This window comes from Corvus cornix, chromosome Z (assembly GCF_000738735.6).
Source record: "Corvus cornix cornix isolate S_Up_H32 chromosome Z, ASM73873v5, whole genome shotgun sequence".
Classification (NCBI taxonomy): Eukaryota; Metazoa; Chordata; class Aves; order Passeriformes; family Corvidae; genus Corvus; species Corvus cornix.
In genome coordinates this window covers 41,833,767-41,860,439 of record NC_046357.1, presented here as the reverse complement: position 1 = coordinate 41,860,439, position 26,673 = coordinate 41,833,767, and the positions used below count along the sequence as shown (strand labels likewise).

At 37.9% G+C, this 26,673-nt stretch overlaps 1 protein-coding gene across 3 annotated transcripts in view; it reads left to right on the top strand.

The window, feature by feature from the left end:
* Positions 1 to 26,335, top strand: part of FBN2 (fibrillin 2) — a 119,471-nt gene extending 93,136 nt beyond the window's left edge. For all 3 annotated transcript variants that reach the window (XM_039567475.1, XM_039567474.1, XM_039567473.1), the window contains 24 exons: positions 931 to 999; positions 1,527 to 1,652; positions 2,418 to 2,543; positions 2,933 to 3,058; positions 4,032 to 4,148; positions 5,603 to 5,731; positions 5,996 to 6,115; positions 9,142 to 9,267; positions 9,482 to 9,634; positions 9,941 to 10,006; positions 10,251 to 10,376; positions 10,471 to 10,590; positions 11,134 to 11,256; positions 11,658 to 11,789; positions 13,199 to 13,324; positions 15,616 to 15,822; positions 16,497 to 16,622; positions 17,214 to 17,336; positions 17,480 to 17,596; positions 18,263 to 18,391; positions 20,476 to 20,595; positions 22,040 to 22,271; positions 22,900 to 23,056; positions 24,380 to 26,335. In XM_039567475.1, coding sequence (XP_039423409.1) covers positions 931 to 999; positions 1,527 to 1,652; positions 2,418 to 2,543; positions 2,933 to 3,058; positions 4,032 to 4,148; positions 5,603 to 5,731; positions 5,996 to 6,115; positions 9,142 to 9,267; positions 9,482 to 9,634; positions 9,941 to 10,006; positions 10,251 to 10,376; positions 10,471 to 10,590; positions 11,134 to 11,256; positions 11,658 to 11,789; positions 13,199 to 13,324; positions 15,616 to 15,822; positions 16,497 to 16,622; positions 17,214 to 17,336; positions 17,480 to 17,596; positions 18,263 to 18,391; positions 20,476 to 20,595; positions 22,040 to 22,271; positions 22,900 to 23,056; positions 24,380 to 24,754 — 3,371 coding nt within the window. In that variant the 3' untranslated portion in view covers positions 24,755 to 26,335. The remainder of the gene's footprint in view (positions 1 to 930; positions 1,000 to 1,526; positions 1,653 to 2,417; positions 2,544 to 2,932; positions 3,059 to 4,031; positions 4,149 to 5,602; positions 5,732 to 5,995; positions 6,116 to 9,141; positions 9,268 to 9,481; positions 9,635 to 9,940; positions 10,007 to 10,250; positions 10,377 to 10,470; positions 10,591 to 11,133; positions 11,257 to 11,657; positions 11,790 to 13,198; positions 13,325 to 15,615; positions 15,823 to 16,496; positions 16,623 to 17,213; positions 17,337 to 17,479; positions 17,597 to 18,262; positions 18,392 to 20,475; positions 20,596 to 22,039; positions 22,272 to 22,899; positions 23,057 to 24,379) is intronic.
* The last annotated feature ends 338 nt before the right edge of the window (positions 26,336 to 26,673 follow it).

Here is a 26,673-nt window from a genome sequence, read left to right as displayed (position 1 = left end):
TTGAGTGTTGTTACGATCTCAGAAGGTGGTGAATAGCAGCTGCATGGTTATTGTTTGCAAACTGTTCATTCAAACTGGTTCTTCACACTGGAATTACTTCTTTCCCCTCAATCAGGTACAAATTCCTCCGGTAGTATAGTACAATTTTGACAGTTTATAATTGTAGTCCCTTCATTTTTTTATATTTTTACCTAGAAAAAAAATCATTACTGTAAATGTGTAATAACTTCTTGTCTGGAGAGCACTGTTCTGCCACTAACATCTCATCTGCAAAAATTAATAGAATCCATGCAAGAAATTTTCCTCTGTATGTTGCAAACCCACTCAAAACACCTTGCCTAGAAAACCATGACCTAATTTATTTTATGCCTCACACCAAGCATTTCCCATTATCTAGGTGAAAAAAGAGGATATAGAAGGAACAAATTAAAAAATGTGGCGTTTTTAGAGCATCTCTTTTTAAAGCAGTGTCCATTCTGCTCAGTAGTTCAGTGGAGCTAATCTGCAGTAATCTCCACAGAAAATAACATAGATAGTAATGTCAGAGAAGCTTAGGTACTGATAAATTATATTTATTTCTCATATTTGAAAATGCTGCTGTAGATTCTCCCTACAGATGCCTAGAAAACAGGAATAAAACTTAAGGGGTTATATTAAAAAAACCAAACCAAAACCTAACTGAACGGCTGCTGTCTCGAGTCAGACATTTACTCATATGGCAAAGTCTGCAAAGATTTGAGGAAAGTATGAATTACTATTTGAATTTGCATTAGTTTACTGGCAGTCTGAATTTTCAATACAAATTGTAGAAAAGGCAGTTGGTCTCCTGAATGGATTTGGCTTAAAACAACTCTTGAGTAGGTGAGAAGACTGCAAATAATTCTTGGGAGATTTATACATTCCCTGAAAATACATTGTTCTCTGCTCTAGTTGAGTTCAAGAACCTATGTGGGAATATTCCTGGCTTCACTTTTGACATCCATACTGGAAAAGCTGTTGGTAAGTTTCACCAGTCTTATTTTAACCAAAAATTGTTTTGCATGTTTTTGTGTCTGCATAATGTTAACCAGGATAAACATTTTGTATACTAAAGATGTTAAATTTCATTTTGGAGCTACAGTGGTAACATAAATTGAGACCAATTTTTATGTAAAATATTTCTGTTGTTTGTTGGTTTTTTAGTTTTTTTAAATTTCTACATTTTGTTATGGCATTTTGGTCACCTGCCATCCTAGTTCATGATTTTGAGTTTTAATCAGTAAGATAAAAGGTTTTGCTTTCAAATGCACATTTGTAACAGTTTTGCATCTTGTCCAATATATAGTACAGCTCTGTTTTGATCACTTCCTGAACCTCATGTGCCATTTTCTGTCATAATGGGCATATGTTTGAATTTATAACCTGTGTGTAATTTCTGTAGATCAAGCACGTCTCAAATCAGTTTTAAACCCAGCAAAAATGAAAATCCTTGCAGTGTATAAATACATGATGAACTGTACTTAAAGTAGCTCTTCTCTCCATTTCAGACATTGATGAATGTAAGGAAATCCCAGGAATCTGTGCCAATGGAGTTTGCATCAATCAGATTGGCAGCTTCCGCTGTGAATGCCCTACTGGATTCAGCTACAATGACCTGCTCTTGGTCTGTGAAGGTGATTTGAAATTGTTATTTTCTCCTTAGCCCCCTTAAGCTTATCCTAAAGGGAAGTGGAACATTTAATTCATGTGATTTTCAAAATCTAAGAAACAGACTGTGAGCTTTTGTAGGGCTTGAGGTTATAAATCAGTTTTAAGTCCTTGTCTTTAATACAGATGCACATGCACTTAATAAATAATTGTCTTCTGTTGAGCTTCTAAATAGGTATCAGTGAAATGCTATTGTTTTATTTTATTTTAGGGAGAAAATTTAAATCTTGTTCTTATAACTTCTCAAAGAAAAGCTTCCTGAATTTGTTTTCCAGCTTGTGTCCTTCCTGCTACAGTTTTAGAGGCAGAGATACTCATAGAAGCTAATAAAGTTTTGTGTGTCATGAAGTCAGTAGGAGTTCTGTCATTTGTTTGAGGCTTTTATGCTAACATGTGCAGCCTAAAAAGTTGCAAACTGTGCCACTTATTTTTTCAGTTCAAAGCCAAAGAGAACAGTTTTTTTAATACAAAAATTTATTTAGGCAGTTGTCTAAAATTGTTAAGTGACTTCGATATGTGGTAAGTTGGATTCATGGGATGCTCCTTCATCCAAAAGGTGGCATGGCTGAAATTGTGTTGATTTTGCTTTTTGTGTGCATCCTAGCACATGAGGCTGAGGTCAGGCTGTCCGTGGTTTGTGCAGGACTGAAATTTCCTCCTGCACATACAGAAAACACAGTGTAAATCTGAGGCAGGAGTGGTTTCTGATGACTGAACTCTTGGTGTTTCAGATATTGACGAGTGCAGCAATGGGGACAACCTCTGCCAGAGAAATGCTGACTGTATCAACAGCCCTGGTAGCTATCGCTGTGAATGTGCTGCTGGCTTTAAACTGTCACCCAATGGTGCCTGCATTGGTAAGAAATGAGGTGGCTTTTCTCTCCTGTTTGTACCTCGCCAGTGGTATGCGTGTGTTTCTCTCAGCATCCTTTATTTTCTGTTACCTTGTGCATTCTGCTGTTCTGCTTTATAGCCACATTTCTCAGTGAAAGGAAAGAAAAGACAGGGTGATGTTTTTAAAGAACATTCTTTAGGTATCAGCCAAATCCTGACGGTAGTTTTAACTTCAAGGTGTGTAGGAAAGCACTTTCTGTAAAATGAAGTTTTGTTATGATTCAGATTTACTTATAGATAATATTGAATCTGGTTTTAATAATAATAACAGATTCTAAAAACATCATTGTGTAAAACGAGGAAATAATGGAGGTCAATAATGTGCACCATCTGTTTTGTGTTTTTGTTATAGATCGCAATGAATGTCTGGAAATTCCTAATGTTTGCAGTCATGGTTTGTGTGTGGACATGCAGGGGAGCTACCAGTGCGTATGTCACAATGGCTTCAAGGCATCTCAAGATCAGACTATGTGCATGGGTAGGGAGAGAAAATACTTCTGTGTGTGGTTTGTTTGGCTGTGGGGTCTTTGTAGGGGGGAGAAAATGAGTCTAATTTTTTCAATAGGTTATATTGGCATTAAAAAAATGATTCATACACTTCTGGGTTTTTTTGTGAATAAAGTCTGTGAAGTTGTCCTCAGAGGGAGCAAAAAACAAATTAGTTTGAGAAAAAAAACTCAGAACAAAGCTGTGTGTTCAGAGATAGCTCCGTTTTACTGAAGAAACATTTCCCCAAAAATTCATCTTTGTGGTTTATTTGACAGAGAGTTTTATAGGATGTATCACAGAGTGATAGAGCTTGGAGCTAAAAAGACACATTTTTCAATTCTTTAAATCCCTTGAGTTCATGTGTCATTTAAAAAACAGAATCCCCCTTTTAATGTGAATTTGTGCTAATTTCATGTGAAAATGATGACATGACAGAGACGATACAAGAAATAAGATTGAACAATAAGAGTGTTTTCCTTGTTCTTTTAGTTCATAATCACTTCTACAGGGTTTTAAAATGAAAAGGTCATTTCAACTTTAAACAGATACTTAAAACCTATTCATATTGTAGTATATATTCATATATTCCTAGAGTCTTGTATTTAAACTAAATCACATTAGTCAGATGATCTGAGGAGGATATTTGGGAAAGTGACCTGTTTTGACAATGCAAAATTTTGAAGAACTATCAGGATAAAATGTCAATAGCTTGCAGATCCCCATGAAATTCCAGAAATTACTGTAATACACAGCAGGAGGCATTGAACTTCAATGCCTTTTAAAAATGGATGTTTGCAAAAGTTTGTAAGCACTCTTTGTAATTCTGGATATAAATATTGACATAATATACTTACATATATAAATCGAACTGTGGATTGCATTTTCAGCAAAAACAATTGTAATTGTGTCCAGGCAATACCTGGGAAAAGCAGTTCTCAAATGCAGTTTGTCTCTCCTTGCAGATGTTGATGAATGTGAACAGTACCCGTGTGGAAATGGAACCTGCAAGAACACAGTTGGATCATACAACTGCCTGTGTTATCCAGGATTTGAATTAACTCGTAATAATGATTGTGTGGGTAAGAGATGTACTCCAAACTTTTATTTTGATTGCTGGTGGCTTGGCATGCCAAGGAGGATGGTGTGTAGTTAAACAAGAAGAGAGATGTCAGAGTGTGAAGAAAGTTGAGTGCAGTAGCTTCTACTGTTACCAGCCCTAGAGGTTAATCCTTGCTGTCATGTTTTAAACTAATCAAAAGTGGGTTTTAATTACAGGCATTTGAGAAAATATAATATTATCCTATATCTCTGGACCACTTGGGCAACTTTTCAATTCACTGACGTTTTAATGCATCTATCGCCTCCTCTAGACTTCCTTGGTATTTACAGCACATCTTTGACTACAGGCACAGTCCACAGGCAGCACTTGCAATGTGTTTTATCCCACCACCTGTGCTGCCTCATGAATTTAAAATCATTCTTTTATTTCTCCATTATGCTTGACTCTTGCCCAGGGTGTGAAAGAGGAAGCAGACCAGCAGTAAGAAAGTCAGGACAGCTGATCTATAACCTGCAGGATCTGCTCTCCAAAAATGAGCAGAGTTACACAGAGCTGACACAGGCGTTGCTATTTCACATTCCCTAAAGCACAGGGCAGCAGAATATCTGATGAGTTTGGACTACTTTAATGCCAAAACCTCCCTGGGCTGAGGAACAGGCTCATAAACCTCAAGATCCTCTTCCTTGTGCAGAGCACATAAGCAAAAAAAAAGAGGGAGGCTTTACACTCCTTTCTGCTACAGAAGGAAGACACAGCACAGTCTAATTGTTCTATTCAGCTTCAGGAGTAATACGTCTTAAAAAAGCATTTTAAATCCTCTCCTTATCCAGGAAACACAATATTAAAGTAAGAAGAGTCTGCTGCAAAGTACAAGATTGTCTTACACCATGGTGCTTATCCAGTCTCCTTTTCATTTATTCTTCCTCACCCATATTTTTCCTTCTGCAGTACTCCTTTAAGTCTGCATTATCAAAGTAACCCAACAAAATAATAAGCATTTCAAAACATCATTTTCAGAACTGTTATGAAGGAGAAAATCATCCTGTGGAAAAGCAAATTACAGTCCAAAACCTGAGATTGGCAGGGCATGTTTTTAGGGGGAAATTTGAGTGCATATAGATGCAGAACACTCTGTGTAACATTTTCTCCTCTGTTGGTGGACTTGGTGTCATGCAGTCACTTGGCAGTAATTGAATCTCTCCAGATGCTGTAACTGAGGTAATGCTATACGCCTGGGAAGTAAAATACCCTATAAAAAAAGTGTGGTTTAACTGGAGCATACACCTTAATGCTTGAGTGAGAGTTACTTTCCACCAGCTGTAGCGTTCTCTTGTTGCTGCAAAATTTACCTTTTCCACAGAAATGTGTATTGAAACGTGAGTGTGTTTATAACATACTGTATATACTACGCTGCGACTCAATTCTCACTTCTGGGGTTTAATTTTGATATTCTTAAAATTTTTTTTTAAACAGATATTGATGAGTGCAGTTCCTTCTTTGGTCAGGTGTGCAGAAATGGACGGTGTTTCAATGAAATTGGTTCTTTCAAATGTTTGTGTAATGAAGGATATGAGCTTACTCTGGATGGCAAGAATTGTGTTGGTATGTATGGAACAAATAAACTAATAGCTCCCATGTAGAGGGCAGCAACACAGTCTGAATATCTAAATATCACAAGAGAATGATAGTGACTTAAATGAAAATACAGTAAAAGTAACAGGCTTTTTTAGAATACTTGTTGGTCTTCAAGCAACTAATTCCATTAGAGAAAGAAAATTAGTACAGAGCCCTTCAGTATTTTCATGATTTGTTACCATAAGAATTACAAGATTCTAAACCTTTCTTGATTTCCTCCACTCCCCAAAGATACCAATGAGTGTGTGGCACTGCCTGGTTCGTGCTCTCCTGGTACCTGTCAAAATTTGGAAGGATCGTTCAGGTGCATCTGTCCACCAGGATATGAAGTAAAAAGTGAAAGTTGCATTGGTAAGGCAAGTTGTAACTGCTGTTTCTGAACAATTTAGAAATTTGTATCTGGTTCTAATTTGGTGGAAAGCAGCCGTACACAACCCTAGTGGTTGTGAATGTTTCCTGATTTAAAATCAAGGTGACAGGGAATAGATATGAAAAGTCTTCAGGAAGAGGTTCTAAAAAACAAAGGCAAAATATTTTGTACTGTATTGTACTGTATTTTGGACACTGATTTCTTCATAAATGCAAACAAAAATACTTTAAAAAAAGAGAGGTATTTTATCTTTTAGTCACTTCTTAAAAAAATGTAATTCTTAAAACAAATGTGCTCATTTAATTTATATAATCTTCACAGGAGGTAATTATTGGCAATTAATGGATGAACTAAAAGCATTTGGCTTCAGAGGACTATTAAGTTTAAAAAATCTTGATAAAATTATGGTACTTATGGGAACAATCAGTTAAATCAGTTTCTTCTAACAGCTGTTTCCTTATTTTACCTTTTGTATAATGCCTCTCATGTGCTGAGATTCACAGGAAGAGAAGGAGGATACAGCAGACCTGTCATCAATTTTTATGTTCTACTTTGTTCATAGAGGTCTCTCTGAAAGCCTTGAATGCCATTCAGGAGCTGAATGTCACGCACTGAACTACGATTTGCTGTGACAGAGAACAAGAAATAAATCCAAGTTAGAACTCCCTTTTCCAACAGAGCAAAACATGGAGCTGCTGTGAATTTACTGGGCATTTAAGATTTGACTTATTGCCACCTAATCTGTGTGGCTGCAGGGACAGGAACCATTTTGAAGTTTTTCTCTTGAACAATAGGATTTATTTTTCTAAGCCCCGGAGTTCTCTCATCCACTTGTGTTATGCCTCCAATATTCAGTTTGCCTGACAACTTCATGATTTCTTTAGGTACCTGCTGACTCCATCTTAGCGATTATGTTTGAGGTGAATTCAAATCAACTACAGTTCAAAGTTACGAATATAAAATAAAAAAGCTTTTGGTTTTCAAGGAATGTTACTGTTTATGGCCACTTTTGTACCTTCTAAGAATCTCTTTATGTTTCTGAGAACATCAATGACTTCCAGACAAATTTGTGCCCAAAGTGAGTGAAAGGGGCTTGCTTGCATTCTTTTGTCATTCTGCCATGTGTCCAGAAAATTTGAAGCTGGAGCTCCTAGGAAATGCCCAGATGATCACATGTGATTGCACTAAAACTTAGATTAATATTTTGACAGCTCTTCCAGCATATGTTGCCCATTACTCTCTATTGGTGTTGTATGCAAACAACTTTATGGGAATCTGTTAACTTCTGTCTGTAATGTGAAGGCTGGCAGTGGCTGATTGCTTTGTGAGCTCAGGGTGATAATATGCAGGAAACAAACCAGAACGAGCAGGGCCACAGAAAAATGTGTAGCTTTCACCTACCCGTGTGATATATTCCCTTCCATTTTGTAGGAATGAAGGGGAAAGGACCTTCTAGCTTCCTCAGTCTAGCTAGTCACATCTCCGTTATGGCTACAGAAAGAGTTTTAGCACCAAACCATTCATTGCAGTAAGAATGAACACTTCAAAAGAGCAGTTTTCCTGTCCTATGCAGCTGAATTGCTGAGCTTTGTATATTAACAGCTACCACAGAAACTGAGAAATTATTTACCCTTCTCTCTGAAATAAGCTGACTAGGAATGTCTCACACAGAAAGAGCCTGTCCGTGGGAAGCTACTGCAGAGTTAGTCAAATGCCAGATTGTGCTGCAGTGCTTTGTCCATGTGCTGTACCTAAGAGCAATTTCTGAAAATGGGACTCAAGGTAATATTTCTCAGAAGTTACATCACAGAATCTGTTCCACCCGATTTCTTCCATCACTCCACTTATGTTTTCCTAATAATAAAGATGGTATTTCCATTGTTTTCTTACCTGCTGAAAACAGGGTGGTTTTCTAAAACTCAGTATAGCATAGAATTCAGTAAATATGGACAAAAATTTGCACTACAAATTTGAGATTTACCATCTGTGAAATTTTCATGGAGAGAACCTGTTCCTGCCTATACTTCGGTTGGGCTCAGTGTGGCTTTTATTGTAGAATGCTTATATAGCCACAGGCCTCTGTGATGGTCCTTCCAATATTCCTTACTGAAAGACTCAAAAAGTGTTGTACTTTGAAGATTATTAAAATACATCTCATAATTTATGGGATTATAATTACCTTTAAAAATTACCCTAGCAAGAAGGCTTATATATTATTTTAGTATTTGCAGAATAGGATAAGCTAAAATACAGTTTTGAATAATAGATTTGAAAAGGTAAGGGTCTCTTAATGTATTGTTTTCCTGCTTTTTCTGTTGTCTGTATAGATGGGGAATGTGCTCTGGATACTGAGCTCAACCACTTTACAGCATTTACTATTTATATTAAATACTAATATTTTTGCTTACACTTTTCATAATTATTAAGTATAATATTTAATTATATACCTCTATTAAAAAAATCTTACTTTCTTCAAGTCGTAATAGTAATATATTATAGATTATGCAATTGAACAGGAATACATTTTAAATAACACAATGAGAGTGGCAGTAAAAGACTGCTAAATATAAATCTGGGCATGTAAATACAATTAAAGGTGTCTACTAATAACCAGCTGTAGTTTCAGTTCCAGGATCCAACAGGGAGCATGAAAAAAGTACAACTTTAAGTAAAAAGAAGCCCCAACATAGGGATTTTAAGAAACAATCTTTGGATGTTTTATGCTTACAGAAAAGTATTCTTCCTACGGGAAATATATTCTGAAAGCGTTTATTTAAAGTTTATATTTAGAATATAATGAAGAACAGAGAATTGTATTTAGAAAAGAAGGTGCATGCCAGTGAGAAGCTCTAATTTGAAAGTCAGTGATACCTATAGGCTGATTTATCTCTTGGGCGCTGTATTGGAAACTGCTGAAGTTAAACCAATAGATATATTAATAATCTTTCTTAATGAAGGAATTCACAGCAAATGAGGTTATGGTGAAGGTTTCTCCATTGCTTTACAGATATTAATGAGTGTAACGAGGATCCCAACATCTGCCTCTTTGGGTCCTGTATGAACACCCCGGGAGGTTTCCAGTGCATCTGTCCCACGGGTTTTGTGCTGTCTGATAATGGGCGGAGGTGCTTTGGTAAGTTCATGATTAAGGAATGTAATAACTCAGTCTAAAACATAAGAGATACTCTGTAGAAATCCCTTCTAATTTTCATCTTTATGAGGATTGCTAAGTGCTTTTTAAAAAGTATGAAAAATAAAGGTCTTACATTACTTCTCTCAGGGCAGACCGTCATCATCTAACTTGGGAGAAGGTTCTGGCTCTGTATAACTGTATTTTCTTCTTTTAGATACTCGTCAGAGCTTCTGTTTCACCAACTTTGAAAATGGGAAATGCTCACTGCCAAAGGCTTTCAACACCACAAAGGCCAAGTGTTGCTGCAGTAAAATGCCAGGAGAAGGATGGGGTGATCCTTGTGAGCTCTGTCCAAAGGAAGAAGAAGGTACACATTTAAAATTTAAAATTTGGTGGTGGGGGAAAAGGAGGAGCACATTGGTGTTGCACCTTTTTGTCCTTAGAAAGAGAGACCTTTTCAGCATTTGCTCTCAGTGGCTTTTTCTAGATCGATTTTTCAAGTCAGCAAAAGGAATAAAATTAAATGTAAGAAACCACAGACAAAGAGAAATACTGATTTGTTGGTTCTGCTCTGTAGAGACCTGAACTAGTATCCTTTTTGGATGGCTTTAACCACCTGTCATGGTTCTTTCTCTCATTTGCTCTGTTTTTTAAAGAAAATGTATCTCTACAGTTGCTTTTCAGGACCTGTGCCCATATGGTCATGGAACTATTCCTGGAATTGATGACACACGTGAAGGTAGGTAATTTCTGATAATAAAAAGTAAATATTAATACTTAAAACTATACTTGGATATTATAGTATGTGACAGATTACTCCTCACAGCTGCTAGTGACAAGAGGCTGGCCTGTAAAACGTGTTAAAAGAACATTTTTTGAAGTGCATGGCTCAAGACAAACATAATAGGGTGCTTAGGTTTTTTTTAAGTGCTTTTTTTAAATGCATGCCATGAAATGGCTGTTAATATCTTCCTGCTTTTTAGATGTCAATGAATGCCTTGAAAGCCCAGGAATTTGCTCCAATGGTCACTGCATCAATACTGACGGATCGTTCCGCTGCGAGTGCCCCATGGGATACAACTTGGATTTCACAGGAGTGCATTGCATAGGTGTGTGCAGTTACAGGAACTGGAACTTGAATTTAAAACACAATTCGATGTGTGTCCCAGTTCTCTTCACTCTGCATTTATTCATTATGTACAGATACTGATGAATGTTCCATTGGCAACCCCTGTGGAAACGGAACGTGCTCTAATGTGGTTGGCAGCTTTGAGTGCAGCTGTGACGAAGGATTTGAACCAGGCCCAATGATGAATTGTGAAGGTAACCTGTCCTCTTTATTTTTTTTTTCCTTTGGCTTTTGTCCAGGCCCCAGCATTTGTATTACTTTATTAACCATGTCTTTCATGCTGTAATAACTCAGAGGAAAAAAAGTTTCAGTGCTTTGAAATACGTCATTGGAAGAGAAATGTGAATTGATTTAAGCAGAACTTCTGGCTTATCACAGGACTTCCCACACTACATTTTGGGGCATTCTCACAAATTTTATATTTTATGGATCATAATTATTTTGGTTTCTGAAGCTGGCATTTCTCATCACCACAAGAGTACATTAAAATGAGCATATACTAAAAATCTAAAATAGGCCTGTCCTAACTTGTCATACTAGTTATATATATATATTCTATGCCATTATTCTTAAGCAGAGCATTGTCCAGCTTTCTTTAGTTACTCAAAAGCTAATGGTTTGAATTACTACCTTTCTGATAATTGTAGCCGACAAGAGAAGCATAGGTGCAATAAAACATTCTTGGTGATTGTTGTGAAACTTATTAGAGAATGACTGTTTTGTTTCTCTCTGTTCAGATATCAATGAGTGTGCTCAGAACCCCTTGCTGTGTGCCTTTCGTTGTATCAACACTTACGGTTTCTATGAGTGCACCTGCCCAGTGGGATATGAACTAAGGGAGGACAAAAAGATGTGCAAAGGTAATGACTGATGTATAAACTTCTCCCCAGCTTCCATCACCAACACATAATCTGGATATTTCTGTGCATCTTGCATTCATCCTCTCAGTGGAATGTAAAAAACAGCCCAGCAGGTGATGATTTTCTCTTTCACAACTCAAAAAAAAGCAGTATTTAGTGTTTTTGTGATCGTGTGTCACCCTTGATGGGGACTGCAAAGCCAAGAATGTCACAGTGGTGAAATTCATCTTTCATGTGACAAGATGATACAGCTCACAAAGATAGAGATAGCTGCAAATAATCATCAATTTTGGTCTTTTCCTTCAGTGCTTTTTAGTTAGGGAAGCCTCTTGAGAAAGTATTTGTCTCCAGGAACTGAATCTGCTGGAAGGAAGTTCAAACACAAAATGCTTTTTTCCCAGATCTAGATGAGTGTGCTGAAGGTCTGCATGACTGTGAATCAAGAGGCATGATTTGCAAAAATCTGATTGGTACCTTTGTGTGCATTTGTCCTCCTGGCATGACCCAGAGACCTGATGGAGAAGGATGTACAGGTAAAGCTTAGAAAGGGAAGAAGGTATATACACAAGCAAACAGATGAAAAAATCTTTTCGTGTATGTATCTATATCTATATCTATATCATCTATATCAAATCAGAAAATAGCAATTCATGAAGGACACTTAAGATATATGATAGCCAACATCTTAAACTTTCTATTTTGTTTCAATGTAGTTCTTAATGACTAATAAGGATTTCAGAAGAAAAACTCCATTGCTTTACAACTAAATCCAAAAGTTTTTCAGGCAGTTGTAACATATAAAAAATTAATTTGCCAATCAAATGAGACCTCAGTTTATGGGCAGGAAGCAAGATTTTCATAAATAAAAAGGTACATTTCCTTTAGCATTAGTATAAATAATGTGTCACTTCTCTAAAGAATTAGCACTCTAAGATTGTGAAATTTCCTATAAATGCCATAAAGAAAAAAAGATATGGAAACTACCATAGTTCAAAACAATTCCCCATCCTGGAAGTAAACAAACACCTTTCCTCCATCATTTACTCAATTAGTTGAGGGGAAGACAATAGCTGTATTTTGGCAGATAGAACTTTCTTCTGGTATATAGAAAAAAACCCAAGACCATTCCAAAGTTCTGTGGAGGAAAAAAAACTAAACAGCCGTCTTGGTGAATGTTTTAAATGGAAGTATTTTATAGCAATGTTCCTTCAGCAAGAGAATGACTACTCTCCTTTAGACATCTTTATGATATTTTTTTTCAGGGAAAATAATCTGTATTAACAAGAATTTTGTCTATTGTTTTGACATATAATTCTGCCTTTAAAGCACCTGAGTTTTTTTCTGAGATTTATTTTAAGCACCTAAAAAAAGTTGTGTAGTTGCCTACAGTATGCGTGGCATTATCTATGGAAGAAAGTACGTGAGGACCGTAAACTTCCAGGAAAATATTATGTAGACTGAAATAGATTTATTGCAGGAGAGATCAAATGTCTTTAGAAACTGTTGATGGTTACAAAGTGAAGATTTGTCACTCAAATAATGCATGTATTGCAATTTTGTTTCAATATTACTTGCCAGGTAAATGTTGTGATTGGAGCTTGCTCTACTGCAAGTGTTTTCTTCTTCTTGTTATGAGCTGTGAAGCATTACTGCTTTCATCCTTGTACAAAGTACAGAAGGAATGGAATAGGATAACATTCCTAGGAAAGCCCTTTCCAGGCTTAATCAGTTGATTTTTCCATGTCTTGCAAATATTTTTCATATATTACATGGAATATTTAATGTTATCCTAGAGAGTCAGATACATTTTCTTGAGATGAATTATTTTTTGTTGTTGTCGTTACTATTATTGTTATTATTGTATTTAATTTTTGTTCTTACTATTGTTGCTCTTTCTACTGTAATTTTTATTAATATTATTATATTGTATTTTTTTGTAAAGATGAAAACGAGTGCCGCTCCAAGCCAGGTGTCTGTGAAAATGGTCGTTGTGTGAATGTTATTGGGAGCTACAGATGTGAATGTAACGAAGGATTCCTGTCAAGTCCATCAGGCATTGAGTGTCTAGGTAAATATCTCTTTTGTACACATTTCATGTCATGTTAGAGTGTAAATGCAGAGAGAAAATTTGGCTTCTGTATACCTAACAGCTCTCATACCTAGAGAAATTAAATAATTACACTTCTCAGTTAAATAATGATGTAATATTAAATAATATTATTAAATATTATTAAATAATAATAGGAAAGAATAGCTTGTAGCCATAGGCCTTACATAGAAGTGTCTTAGTTCCATAGGACATAAATGTAGACAAAATATGGGGATTTTTGAAGAAGAATAATTTAATCACCTTGAGATAAAGCAAAAATGGATGCTGAGTAAAATTAAGTTATATAATATACAATATTGCTTATTCAGAATGTGATCTTAAGCATCATATTGCAACCAGGCATCTGAATTTTCTGTACCTTTAATTCAGACATAAAATACCATTGTTTTACTGGAAAATTGAAAGATGATTTTTTTTTTTTTTTGAGGCAGGCCTGCAGATAAATTCTGATGAAGGGTTTTTGTTTATCAGCCTGCATTTTCTTTTCAATGCATTCACATTTGTCATTTGCACTACGAAATTCATCATTCCGTTTTTGGAAGTCAAACAGAACTACAAAAATTTACTTTTTCCTGACCGATGTTCCAGTGCACATACAGTCCTGAAAGGTGTATTTATTTGTACTACTGCATTAAAAAAGCATAAATATTATCTTATACCAGTAGTATAAAACCAGTTCCCTGCACATTGTCATCAGGAGTGTGCTGACTTCATGGTTAAGCGGTAACACTGAAGTGCAGAGTATTTCCTGAGGATTAGAACCAGATGGAAAGAGAATACTGCAGTCTGTTAACTCCAGCCAGTCCTTAATGCCAAGGCAATACCCTGTTTGGAAGTCATTATTGCTTTCCTATATTTAATATGTAATTCTTTTATTATTTTCTGCCTTGGGAGGGTTTGCTCTTTGCTGCTTTTCCTTTTGGGTTTCTTGGGTTAAAAATTACAATGAAAAAATGGATCTGTCAGAAACACAGAATTTCTTCAGAGTTACAGCACGAGTATTAAATCACAGATTACACTGTTTTTAATACATTGTGCAAACCTTTTTATTACATTCACATTAAAATTCATTCCACATCTCAAACTGGGGATAAAGCATTTATGTGTTCTTAAGGTCATAATGTCCCTAAAGACCTGCACAGTATCCTTGTCTGGGAGAATAGAAATCTGCAGTCTTGCAAATTACTACAGCACATACTCTGCTTCACAGAACTGATGCTTTCGGTGGGGACAGCTCTATTTGATGTGAACGGTTAAGTTACCAGGTGGACAAATTAAGTCTTTCCTAAAGTTTGCCTTTTGCCTAATTCTTGTAAGAAATGTACAGATTCTTCTCCTCATTTGTAAAAGAGGAGGTCAGCTGAATATTGATACATTTACACATTCTGAGGGATCACTACTAGCTTTGAGAGAAAAAAAAGAAAATCTTTCATTCCAAAATGTAAGAATTCTCAGATCTGTAACTGACAATGCCTCCATTTTAATCAAGAAATAGCACAGGTAACATAGCCTATTTAGAAGACATAATCTCTGCAAGATTTGGGGTTTCTATGAGCACTGGACACTGGGATTTCTTCTCTCCTTAGCTGCCTGTTTGAAGGAAACTTGTAAGAGCCCCATGACTTTAAAGCTTTTCTCCCCTTTTGTTATTGACAAGCATTAACCAAAAGGTTTAAAAATTAAAATAGAATTAGACAGGGGCATACCAACAATAAGGCCATACAATTTTATTTTTTTTCCCCACCAAAATTTAGGAGTACCACTGAAAAAGTACTGAGTTGGATATACACTTTTAAGGTGTAAGGGGTTTTTTATCTAAACCACATCAGGATAATTACAGATGATCAAATGTGTTATTTTGGCCAGAAAAACAAACAAACAAAACAAACTTCTAACCCCACTCCATAGAAATCATTCAAGTGCAAAGACAGCATAGCCAGCTTAAGTGGAAGCTCAGTTTTGCCCACAGCCTGTTTTACTGGCAAGGGCAAAACTTTCCCACGAGCAAAACTCTTACCCTGCTCATGCAGATACTGAACTTTTGGGGTGTCTTGAATATATTTGTAATGGCAGCATATTACCAGAGCACATAACAATTCTGAAAGGCTAAATCAAGATGGACTTCATGGTAGCTAATAATTTCTGGTGCTTGCATATACTGACAGAGAGCCAGAATAATACTCCAGATGCTGAATGGAGAAGATGTTTATCTCCTTCTCGATTTCAACCTCTGTCCTTCTTCCTTACAGATAATCGCCGGGGGTTTTGCTTTGCTGAAGTTCTGCAGACCATGTGCCAGATGGCTTCGAGCAGCCAGAACCTTGTCACCAGATCCGAGTGCTGCTGTGACGGAGGCCGGGGCTGGGGGAACCAGTGCAGGCTCTGCCCCCTTCCCGGAACCACCCACTACAAGAAACTCTGTCCACATGGATCAGGCTACACCACAGATGGAAGAGGTATTTGCAGGGATGAAAAGAGGCAGAAAAGAGGAAAAGAATATGCTCACATACTTTAAAAAAATGCAGAATTCTCTTTGAAGTTCCTTTGGAGAATTTCCTGTTAAACATCAGAGTTTGATTTCTCAAATAATGCTGAGAGACCAGAAATTAAAAACATGTTTGACAGTGGCTGCAAACAGAACAGCCGTGCAGAAGTCTCAGGATTGGGATCTGGTTGGAAGTACCAACCAGTAACTAAAAGCTAGAAATGATCCCAAACTTTTGTATTGCTGAAAAGTTGGACACATGGCAAAGGCAACAACCATCTTATTTAACAATGACTTCACAATGCTTTGCAGGTACTATTTCCACACAGGAAGCAGAAGCTAATGTCTGTTTTTTAATGGTGGTGATAATTGTTGACATGGAGGTGGTCACTTCTGTGGGGTTTTTATTTGGAGTTAGCAAAACTTGAAGCTGAGTACCCAGTGAAACAGCAGGAAGGTGTTGGTGCAAAGAACAGTAATGGGATTTGAAGGATGTTTGGCTTTGGATTCACATCCATTTTTAAAGAAGGAGAAGGGATTAGTTCCTGTTAGAAGCAAAATGACGAGGAGCTCTGCAAAAATGGAAGAGAAGAAAAAAGTGAAACTTAAAACTGAGACATGACTTATTTAATATTTTCTATACAGATATTGATGAATGTAAGGTCCTGCCAAACCTGTGCAGGCATGGTCAGTGCATTAACACCATCGGCTCCTTCCGGTGCTTCTGCAAAGCTGGCTATACCACTGACATAACTGGCACATCTTGTAATGGTAAGATGCAGTCAATTAATCATCAGTTATTTTCTTAGTTGTTACACAGTGATGGACCAACCTTTGTAAACCCTTGTAGCAAATCATTTTTTTTTCTTTTTACCTCTTTTATGTCATGTCCTTTATTTCTTTTTCTAATACGTATTTCTGGTTTTGTATTTCATTTGAGGAAATAGAGAAACTAGCTCTGCTGGCAGTATTCCTGCAGTAGAATGATTGCTGAAGTTTGTTGAAGCAGTGTCACTTCAAGTGACAAACCAGCGCGTTACTTCATGGTCTATGTTTTTCCCACTTTTTTGTTGGTTGACAGATATATCATAGTACGCCAAAAAACAAATACTCGTTGCTTAGATGAAAATACCAATGCCACTGTTACACTCTTTCAAGACAGACGGTTTGTCATGGTAGTGACAACTCCATATGAACTCCACAGCAGCACATTCATAGAGAAAGGAATAGGAACCCTAAAGAAATATGAGTGGGGGGCTTTTTCCTATGAGCATTTTTCTCTAAAATGTGGTGCTGTGTAGCAAACATCCTTCTGTCAAAGAGATGAGGACAAAAGATAGTTTAATATTTTCCTCTCGTTAGATCTTGATGAGTGCTCCCAGTCTCCCAGACCATGCAATTTTATCTGCAAGAACTCAGAAGGGAGCTACCAGTGCTCATGTCCCCGGGGCTACATCCTTCAGGAAGATGGAAAGACATGTAAAGGTAAAAAAAGTTATGCAAAGTAAATTTTAATTTGGTCGCAACTTGACTTAAAAAGAATTGGTTTTGAAGTGTGGTATTTTTACCAAATTAGATTGAATGTGCTTCTTTGTTGACTCTTTTAAGATGACATCTCTTACTTTCAGATCTTGATGAATGTCAAACCAAACAACACAACTGTCAGTTCCTCTGTGTCAACACCCTTGGAGGCTTCACATGCAAGTGTCCACCTGGTTTTACACAACATCACACAGCTTGTATTGGTAAGAAAAACATTGATTTCTTTCCTTAGTTTTTCAGTAGGAACAACATTCTCAACTCTGAGTTACCTCTTGTACTCTTTATACAGAGCAATAGTGTCAAGAGGGAAGAAACAGATTTTGAAAACTAGCAATTATAGCTGAAGAAAAAAAATCAGTATATCCAGTCTGTCCACTGTTTCTTTTTTCTTGGTTAGTAGAGAGTTGTACATATTTAATACATGTTATTATGTTCTAAGTATAACCACATGGAGACAAAAGGGTGAATTATTAAAATCTCATTTAAAATGTAGTTAACCAAAACCAGACTGCATTTTCTTTTTTAGTAGGTACAGATGTCTTCAGATCTTAGGCATATGTATAAATCTTGCCAACTGAAACAGCTTTAGTTCAGCTAACACAGAAGGGCAGCATTTTTCCAATATCAGCAATTATGTGCCAGCTCTTCCACACTCATTCAAAACTGAATTACAACTTGTACTTCCAGTTTATTAATTACTCATAACTATGCATGAGCCTCCAATTCATCTGGCATTTAAAAATGAAAAGCTATAAAATAAAATGTTGCACTTCTGTGGATTTCATCCTCTTAAAAAATGTTATATGAACATTTCTAAAATCATGCCACAAGGTAAACAAACTTTCTTCTCTCTCTTCTGTGTTTTGAAGATAACAATGAATGTGGTTCTCATCCATCACTGTGTGGATCAAAAGGAATTTGCCAAAATACTCCTGGAAGTTTTACCTGTGAATGTCAAAGGGGATTTTCTCTGGATTCTACTGGATTAAACTGTGAAGGTAACTGGGAACAGTCAGATCTTTTTATGGTACAAATCCTTACTTCAGTTTCTAGTGAATCATTTGATGTCAAAGACAGATAAAGCAGAGCACCAGCCATAGTAAAAGTAATTACAAAAGGAAATTGGAAAGTATTAGATTAATTGTAAGTATAACATAAGCATATGCAAGAATGTACTTCCTTGAGTAATTTTTACAGAAATTCAAATAAAAACGTGACTGTCTAGTTGAACTCTTCAACAGTTGTTTTCAGGCTGCCATTTCAACTTCACATAGGTTTATGCACCTAAAAGTCTAGTAGTTGTGGGGGTTTTTTATATTTCTGTCTTCATATGTCTAAACAGAATCTCTCTACAGTTTCTGTTTTGACTCATTGTAATTGTCCACCTGAGGGTATCTAAGATAAGATTCTAAATTCTGTACTTTATCATCCTACCACAGAGTTACACACTGAGAAAGCAAATTCACTATGTTCAGAAAGATAATTATTACAGTTAAAATAGCGGTTATATGGATGAGCTTTCTCTCTCTCTCTGTTGGCCCAAGAGGAAGCCTCAGTCAGGAAACCTCTGTGTGAGAGCTCCAGACTTCTCAGTAGGCCTCAGGTACTGAGCAAAGAAAAAAATAAAAGGCAGTACAAGGACACCTGGCTGCTGAGAATTAGAAATGCAGGAGCATACATGAAGAAATGTATGACCTCTCAAAATTTCAGCTACTCTGATACAGCATTTAAAACAGGAATTGGTATTTAGAGCCTATTTCTAGAATGGCAGTCCAGAATATATGCAGCTGCAGCTTTACAAAGATTTATCTCATGTCAGTTTACTTTGTTCTTACAAAGTACATGTGTCCTTGTGTGCCTATAAAACAGAAGAGTTATTTTTTTTATTTTCTACTAGGCTCGCATACTGTACCTGAAAAATTAGGTTGCTTACAATCTACTTATTTCCTATAGCAGACACAATTTAAGATGTCTGAGTTTTCAGAATTTAGAAGGTGGGATGGTTGTCTTTGTCTCCTTTTATTAACACTTGTCTCAGAGACTTTTTATGTGGCTTTTTATTGTCAGTTGCAAAGACATCCAAATTTGACATTCAAACACTACATATATTTCAGGAAACTGAAAGTTTAGCCCTAAGTAGTTGGTTTAAAACTGAAATTTAAAAAGAAATTCAAATTCTAAGCATTATACAACTAAAGCAACAACATGTGGGATTACTGGGAATAGTGTTCTCTAAATTTAAGTACTGAAAAGTCTCAAGAGCTCAAATCAGATTATTGATAGAAAGAACTCAACATTAGTTGACTTCCAGGCTTTCCAAAAGAACAATCTGCATGGTCCTTCTGTCTTACAAGAGTACTCCTCTGTTATAAGTCATAGAACCACAAAATGGCTTAAATTGGAAGGGACCTTAAAGGCAATCTCATTCCACCCCCTGGCAAGGGTAGGGACACCTTCCACTATCCCAGGTGGCTCCAAGCCCCATCCAGCCTGGCCTTGGACACTGCCAGGGATCCAGGAGCAGCCACAGCTTCTCTGGGCACGCTGTGCCAGGGCCTCCCCACCCTCACAGGGAAGAATTTCTTCCATACATCCAGGTTAAATTTACCCTTTTTCAGCTTAAAGCCATTCTTCCTTGTCCCATCACTACCTTCCCTTGTTATAAGTCCCTGCTCTCCAGCTCTCCTGTAGTCCCCTTAGGCACTGGAAGGGGCTCTAAGGTCTCATGAAACCTTCTTTTCTCCAGGCTGAACAAGTCCACCTCTTGCAGCCTTTCCTCCCAGCAGAGCTGCTCCATCCCTCTGCTCATCCTGGTGCCTGCCCTGGCCTGGCTGCAGCAGCTCCAGGTCCTTCCTGTGCTGGGCCCAGGGCTGGGGCAGCTCTGCATGTGGGGGCTCAGCTGAGGGGGCAGAGGGGCAGAATCCCCCCTGCCCTGCTGCCCACGCTGGGGCTCAGCCCAGGACACATTTTGCTTCTTGGGCTGCCAGAGCACATGGCTAGGTCATAACAAACTTCTGATCCACCAGTGTTTGGCAGTGGGTGTAATCCTGTGTCATGTTTTGCTTCCCTTCTGAACGCACAGATGTGGATGAATGTGATGGAAACCATAGGTGCCAGCATGGCTGTCAGAACATCCTGGGCGGATACAGATGTGGATGCCCACAGGGATTTATCCAGCATTACCAGTGGAATCAGTGTGTTGGTAAGGAAACAACACAAAAGGCATTTAAACAGCAAAGGCATCAGAGTGTTTCAAGTGACAGCACCAGGCAAGGGCAAGAATGAACAGAACAAAGGGTGTGCAAACACAAATCTTTTTTATCTCTCTCCTCCTCCTTCCATACACTTATTACTCCCAGCATAAATCAATGTCAGAAGGTAACAAGAAAACACACTCAGCCTTTTGAAACTCGCTGTGACAATTAGCTTTCCGAGAAAGGTCTAAATTCTGACCTGTTTCTTCTGTGAAAATTCCCTATCATTGAATGTTCATTGAATTCCTTGATGTATCAATGCAAATACCTTTGCTGATGAAAAAAAAGCATTAAAAATCATACCTTTCATTAGTAAGAATTACTGTCATTAGCAATTTAAGAATACTACAGAATAGCATCTAAAGCAAATGGTGAGAAAAAAAAAATCAAGAAAACCATTAAGGGTTTCCTAGTTCCAAAATAGTCTTAAGGCCAGCGTTGAAGTTCTTTGTGCAGGGAATGGGACAAATTAGGAAGCTCAGGAGTTCTGTTCAGATTTAGTTCATTCAATCCATCGCTTACTTTCTGTGGTTCATGAACTAAGCTATATCACATACAAAATGAAATGTGGGATATTTTTCTTTTAATAAAAATCAGTACACACAGAAACAATATCATCCTGTGCTGTTCACAGAGACCAGTACAAAGTATTTACCTTTTCAGCTTCGCTTTCATGGTCTTCTGTCCGTGCTATCATAATCAGAGGAAAACTGTGAGCACTGCCATGCATTTCGTATAGGCTGATTCTACTGTCCTGATTCCAGACATAAGAATTAGTTTATTCTACCCATTTTAACATTAAGTAGCACACCAGCCAGTTTTTCTGAAGTCCAACCACCATGATCACTCCTGACTTAATACTGCTCTTCAGCAAAGAAAGCAAAAGACTGGGGTGCAAGTGACAGAACACACAACAAACAGCTCCCACAAAACCCCAAACCAGCTAAGTTTCTGTAAATTATAGTCCTCAAAAGAACCTCCCTCCAAGTGCCTGAAGGTGAGAATGGCAAAGCATTCACTAGTGGTTTGGTGAGGAAAACTTGGTGAGGAAAACCTACAGGTTTTAGAGAAATATCTTGGTTAGAGAAATAAAATAACCATGATACCAACTATCAAAGCAGGATTTTCCATACCACAACCTTTGTTAGTTTTTTTTGCCTGAAACCAGATCAAGTCACGCTGACTGAAGGTGTCATCTTCTCTATATCTTGACACCCACAAGTGAAGACGATACCCCTTTTCTCTTTCAGAAACCAAGTCTCTGTGGGATGATGAGGTCAAGGATGTAGCAGAGCCCTGGGACTTGCAGATGTTCTGATTTGTTAGCTGCATCATGCTGACCTATTGTCTCTCAGACTAGAAAACACCAATATTTTTTTGTTTGCTTACCAGATGAAAATGAATGCTCTAATCCTCACACGTGTGGCTCTGCTTCTTGCTACAACACCCTGGGAAGTTACATGTGTGTCTGCCCATCTGGGTTCTCCTATGACCAGTTCTCCCATGCCTGCCACGATGTGAATGAGTGCTCTTCTGCCAAGAACCCCTGCAATTATGGTTGTTCCAACACTGAAGGTGGCTATCTCTGTGGCTGCCCACCTGGCTATTACAGAGTTGGGCAAGGGTGAGTATCTCCATGCAGTCATTCACCAAAGACACATTCAGAAGGTGCACAGGTGCAAATGAAGGACAAGCTGCTAAATCTTTCTAGTTTTGTAGACAATATCCAGAAACTAGAAAAAAATAAAATGTCTGTACATGCAACATGACATTAATTTTAAATGTAGCATATAAACAACATTAAATGAGTTCTGCTTTCTCCCCCAGTCTCAGTACGTGAACTCCTTCACCTGCTTAGTGAGGATTGATAATGAATAAGGATAGGTACCATTTGTACTGAGATAATTAAGGGGCTTAAGTATCACTGATCCATCCGGAATAGTAAACACAAATTAACTTTGTTCTGGTACAGAACAATGGGTAAATTCTGTAGTTCCCAAAGGTCAGGGCAGGCTGGCTTTGTTTGGATTCTCTGTAGAACTTGTAAGTGAAAATTAGATCAGGCTGAAAGCCTTCAGCCAGCGTTTGTATTTCGACTCAAGTGTGAAGGAAATTAATGTACAGCCCTCCTGCTGAGGAAAGGGCAAGGAAGGGGATACAGACACTGTGGCACAGATTACACACACTCCATTTAGCAGGGACAGTTCCTAAAACTGCAAGGAGTAACTAAAACACATGTTCTCATTCCACAGACATTGTGTCTCAGGGATGGGATTTAACAAAGGCCAGTACCTGCCAGTGGATGGAGATGCTGATAAAGAGAATGCTTTGTCCCCTGACGTGTGTTATGAGTGCAAAATCAATGGCTACTCCAAAAAGGACAGCAGGAAGAAGAGAAGTGCTAATGCTGTACGTGCCGGGATAAAAAAAGCACTGTAATGGTCTGGGAGGTATTTTTGGAGATATGATATGAGTAGTAAATGGTGGAAATCTTTTAAACAGGCCACATTCCACGGTGAAAATCTCTTTTCTCCCCCTGCCTCACTTAGATCTTGGTGGCAGTAATAATTTGACAATAAGAAACACATCAACAGGTGTGAAAGGACGAAGTTTTTAAAGCTTGTAAAGATTCCTTTGTAGTGCGAGATGTGGTCTTGCTCCTCAGAGTACACTCAGGGAAATCTCATACAATTACAGAGAGCTAGGAAACCGATCATGTCTTCAGCATTTTCTGCTGCCAGGAGGAGGTTGGACAGCATTTATGGTCTGGGACAGCTAAACAGATCTCCTTACAGATCATTTTAGTCTTGGTGTCTGTTGCGTGTTTGCTCGCAGTGGTGGGGGATTACACCTGGCTGATAGAAGTCCGATATTTGCAGAATTGATGAGGTTTTTAGAGAATTCCACTTCAGATTTAAATTTTTTTCTTGGTGCATTTTGTGGGTTTACAAAGACCACAAAATGCATATGTAAGGTAAGTTACAGGAACTGCTATCTAGTTTGTAATTGTTACATCTTGTTATTACACTTTTTTAATACCATTAACCTTGTCAGTTTCTAGAACTTTCTAGGTATTAAAAGTGATATCTATAAACTATGTGGGAAAAAAAAAACTTTTTATCACTATTGTCACCTATGGGGTTCGAGTATTTAAAACACTGCATTACTTGCTCCTCTCCAAAAAAATTTCCTTATTTTCATTATGTTTTTACAGTTGCATTACATAATGGTACGGTATGGAATTTTCAGAGAAGGCTTCAGGGAATTCCCATGCAGTGTTGTGAAATGTGTTTCTGTATTGTGAGGTTGGTCATAAAAACATAGGACCTGTGCCTCTTGGGTGGTCTTTACTGCAGTGGTAAACACAGGTCTGTCCTTGTAGTGGTGCATTCCCCCCTCCTCCTTTCCAGGCTGCAGTGCGATCTGAGAAATCCTCATTAGGCCTCGGCCTTGAAAATTAAATCTGTCTTTTGCCGATACCCTTGACGATGATTTTTTTAAATGATTTCAAACACTTGTGCATAACACTCCTCTACATGGCCTCTTTGCAAGCATGAAGTTAAACAGGTTCTCAAAATAATTTGAAGTCAGAGCCTCCTGTTCATCATCCTTTTAAGGCCTGTGTGAGAAGCCTGTAGGATTTACAGGGTCTGTGGTATGGAATCGAGCCAGAAACTATTAATTATCCTGATTATTAATGTCCTCTGCTCTAAACACTCTTCCCTCCTCCAGCTGGAGCAGAAGAGCTTGGGAAGCATCGACATGGAGAGTCCCTTGAAGGTGAGAGTGAACATCTCCAGGCTGGACAGCCAGGAGCACATCCTGGAGCTGCTGCCGGCCATCGCGGCCCTCACGCACCGTGTGCGCTACATCATCTCCCGGGGCAACGAGGACGGAACCTTCCAGATCCGCCAGAGGGACGGGACGAGCTACCTGCACACCGTGAGGGGCAGGGCAGTGCCTGGAATTCACACACTGGAGATCACCAGCGTGCCTCTGTACAAGGAAAAGGAGATGAAGCAGCTGGAGCACAGCCATGAGGACAACTACCTCCGAGGGGAGCTGGGGGAAGCCCTCAGGGTGAGGCTGTGGGTTGACCTCTATTAGCTGTGGTCTATTTCTTCAGCTACTTCTGTTCTATCTGCACACCTGGGAACATCTGCTTTTCAAAGTGAATCTGCTTTGAAAAAGTGTATTTTGGGGGAGGCAGGCAGAGAGCCCTTCCTTTCCATCCTGCCAAGACTGCAGAACCGCCTTTTCAGGAGGGTGACTTAAAACTCTGCCACTGCCAAAACTTCTATTACAGGGGGAAATCATGGTTACTGTATCTTTTATATAACCTCGATTTAAAGTATATTAAAAAGCTAAAGTTCAAGGAGTCATCATATGGCACTAAATGGCACAAAAATGTGAGCTATTTTTTGTCCTGTTAGCAGTCAGTAACAATTTGGGTATTTTGCTATAGTTCCTAATGAAAAAAGTTATAGAAGTTTATTTATTTTTAATGCAGTAATATATGGAGAAAAAACAAATTATGTAAACAAAAAGGGAAACTTGCTTGTTTTTCTTTAGTTTTATAAATTTGAGCTATAACATTTTAGAGGTACTTTCTTAATTAAGAAAAAAAGAAGTAGATTTGAAAGATGTTTTCTCTTCTACATGGACCGGTCATCCAAATAGTATATAATTAATTCTAAAATATATCAGAGCTGAAAGATCACTGTAGTAGGATATTCTAAAGTGGGATACTGTAAACTGTTCACATAGCAGAATATTCTAAAGTGCTCTTGCAAATGAGAATTAAAAAAGAAAAAAGAGGAAAAAACCAGAGTCATAGAGGACAAGTATCACACTATCGGTATCTGCACAAATCATATTTCACAGCAGCTCAATGGGATTGTGTTCTGAATCAGCCACAGCAAATAGTGGAGGAGGCGCAATCCCTGTAGCAAAATACCTTGACTGTTTTTAATCCCGTTAGAACTGCAGACCCAAACTGTGCTGCCCTTCCCTCAGTGACCTCAAAGAGCCACACAGGCAACCACACCTCATGCTCAGAAAAGGTGCTCCACAAACTGGCATTAATTCCTGCAGGCAGCTGAAGGAAATGTCTCTCTGGAGGGAATGTTTCACTTTGTTTGGTGCTGGCTCGAAACCAGGGTGTATTTGCTGAGCCCTGAGAGCTGTGTCAGAACTGCCATACCTGCAAACTTAGTTATTGCAGCGCAGGCGAGGAAAGTTACGTATTTGAAGTTCACTTGTTAGAAATCTCATTAATGCTGTAGTTATACACGCCTCATTTTATCATAGCTTATTCTGTAAGAAAGATGATTGTACGATAACTTGAGTTTTAGTTTACTTTAGTGATTTTTTTTTTTCTTCTTTTTAAATTTCGTACTGTCGTGTGTTAAGTGTATGTCTCAATGGTGCTTTCTGTGACAGCTGGTGCCTTTAACTGGCCATGCAACAGAATCTCACATGTGAAAATAGCCAAAGCACATCCAGGATTGTTCCAGGTGCATGTAGGTGCTGACCAAAGACTATACCAAGTTAAACTCAGTGATTTTTTCTTCTCTTTTGTTGAGTTTGGGGATTTTGAAAAGAAATGTTTCAAGAAAAAAAGCTTTCTCTTGAACATTTGTATCAGTAAGACAACACTTTTCTTGCAATAAAGCTTATTTTGGGTTATTTTTTGTCCTTTTATTCCATTCAGAGTTAAACTGGTGATTGATTGCAACCAATAGCCAATACTAGCTGTGGTCTGGAACCACATTTATTTGACATAACTTTCAGATATGGTTGTACAAGTTTCCTTATGATTCAAAGTTGCTTCTGGGTAAAATGACTGACATCTGTAGAAATAAAAATACCTCTAGAGGTCTGATAAATACCTACAGGACAGCACTGACTTTAAGACTTAATATCTGTAATAGGTGGTTTAGAAGAAGGCTACGCACTCTCCAAAATGGGAGCTTTCCAGGAAACACTGCAAGAAAAGCCAACAGACTGCACACAGCAGAGCTTAT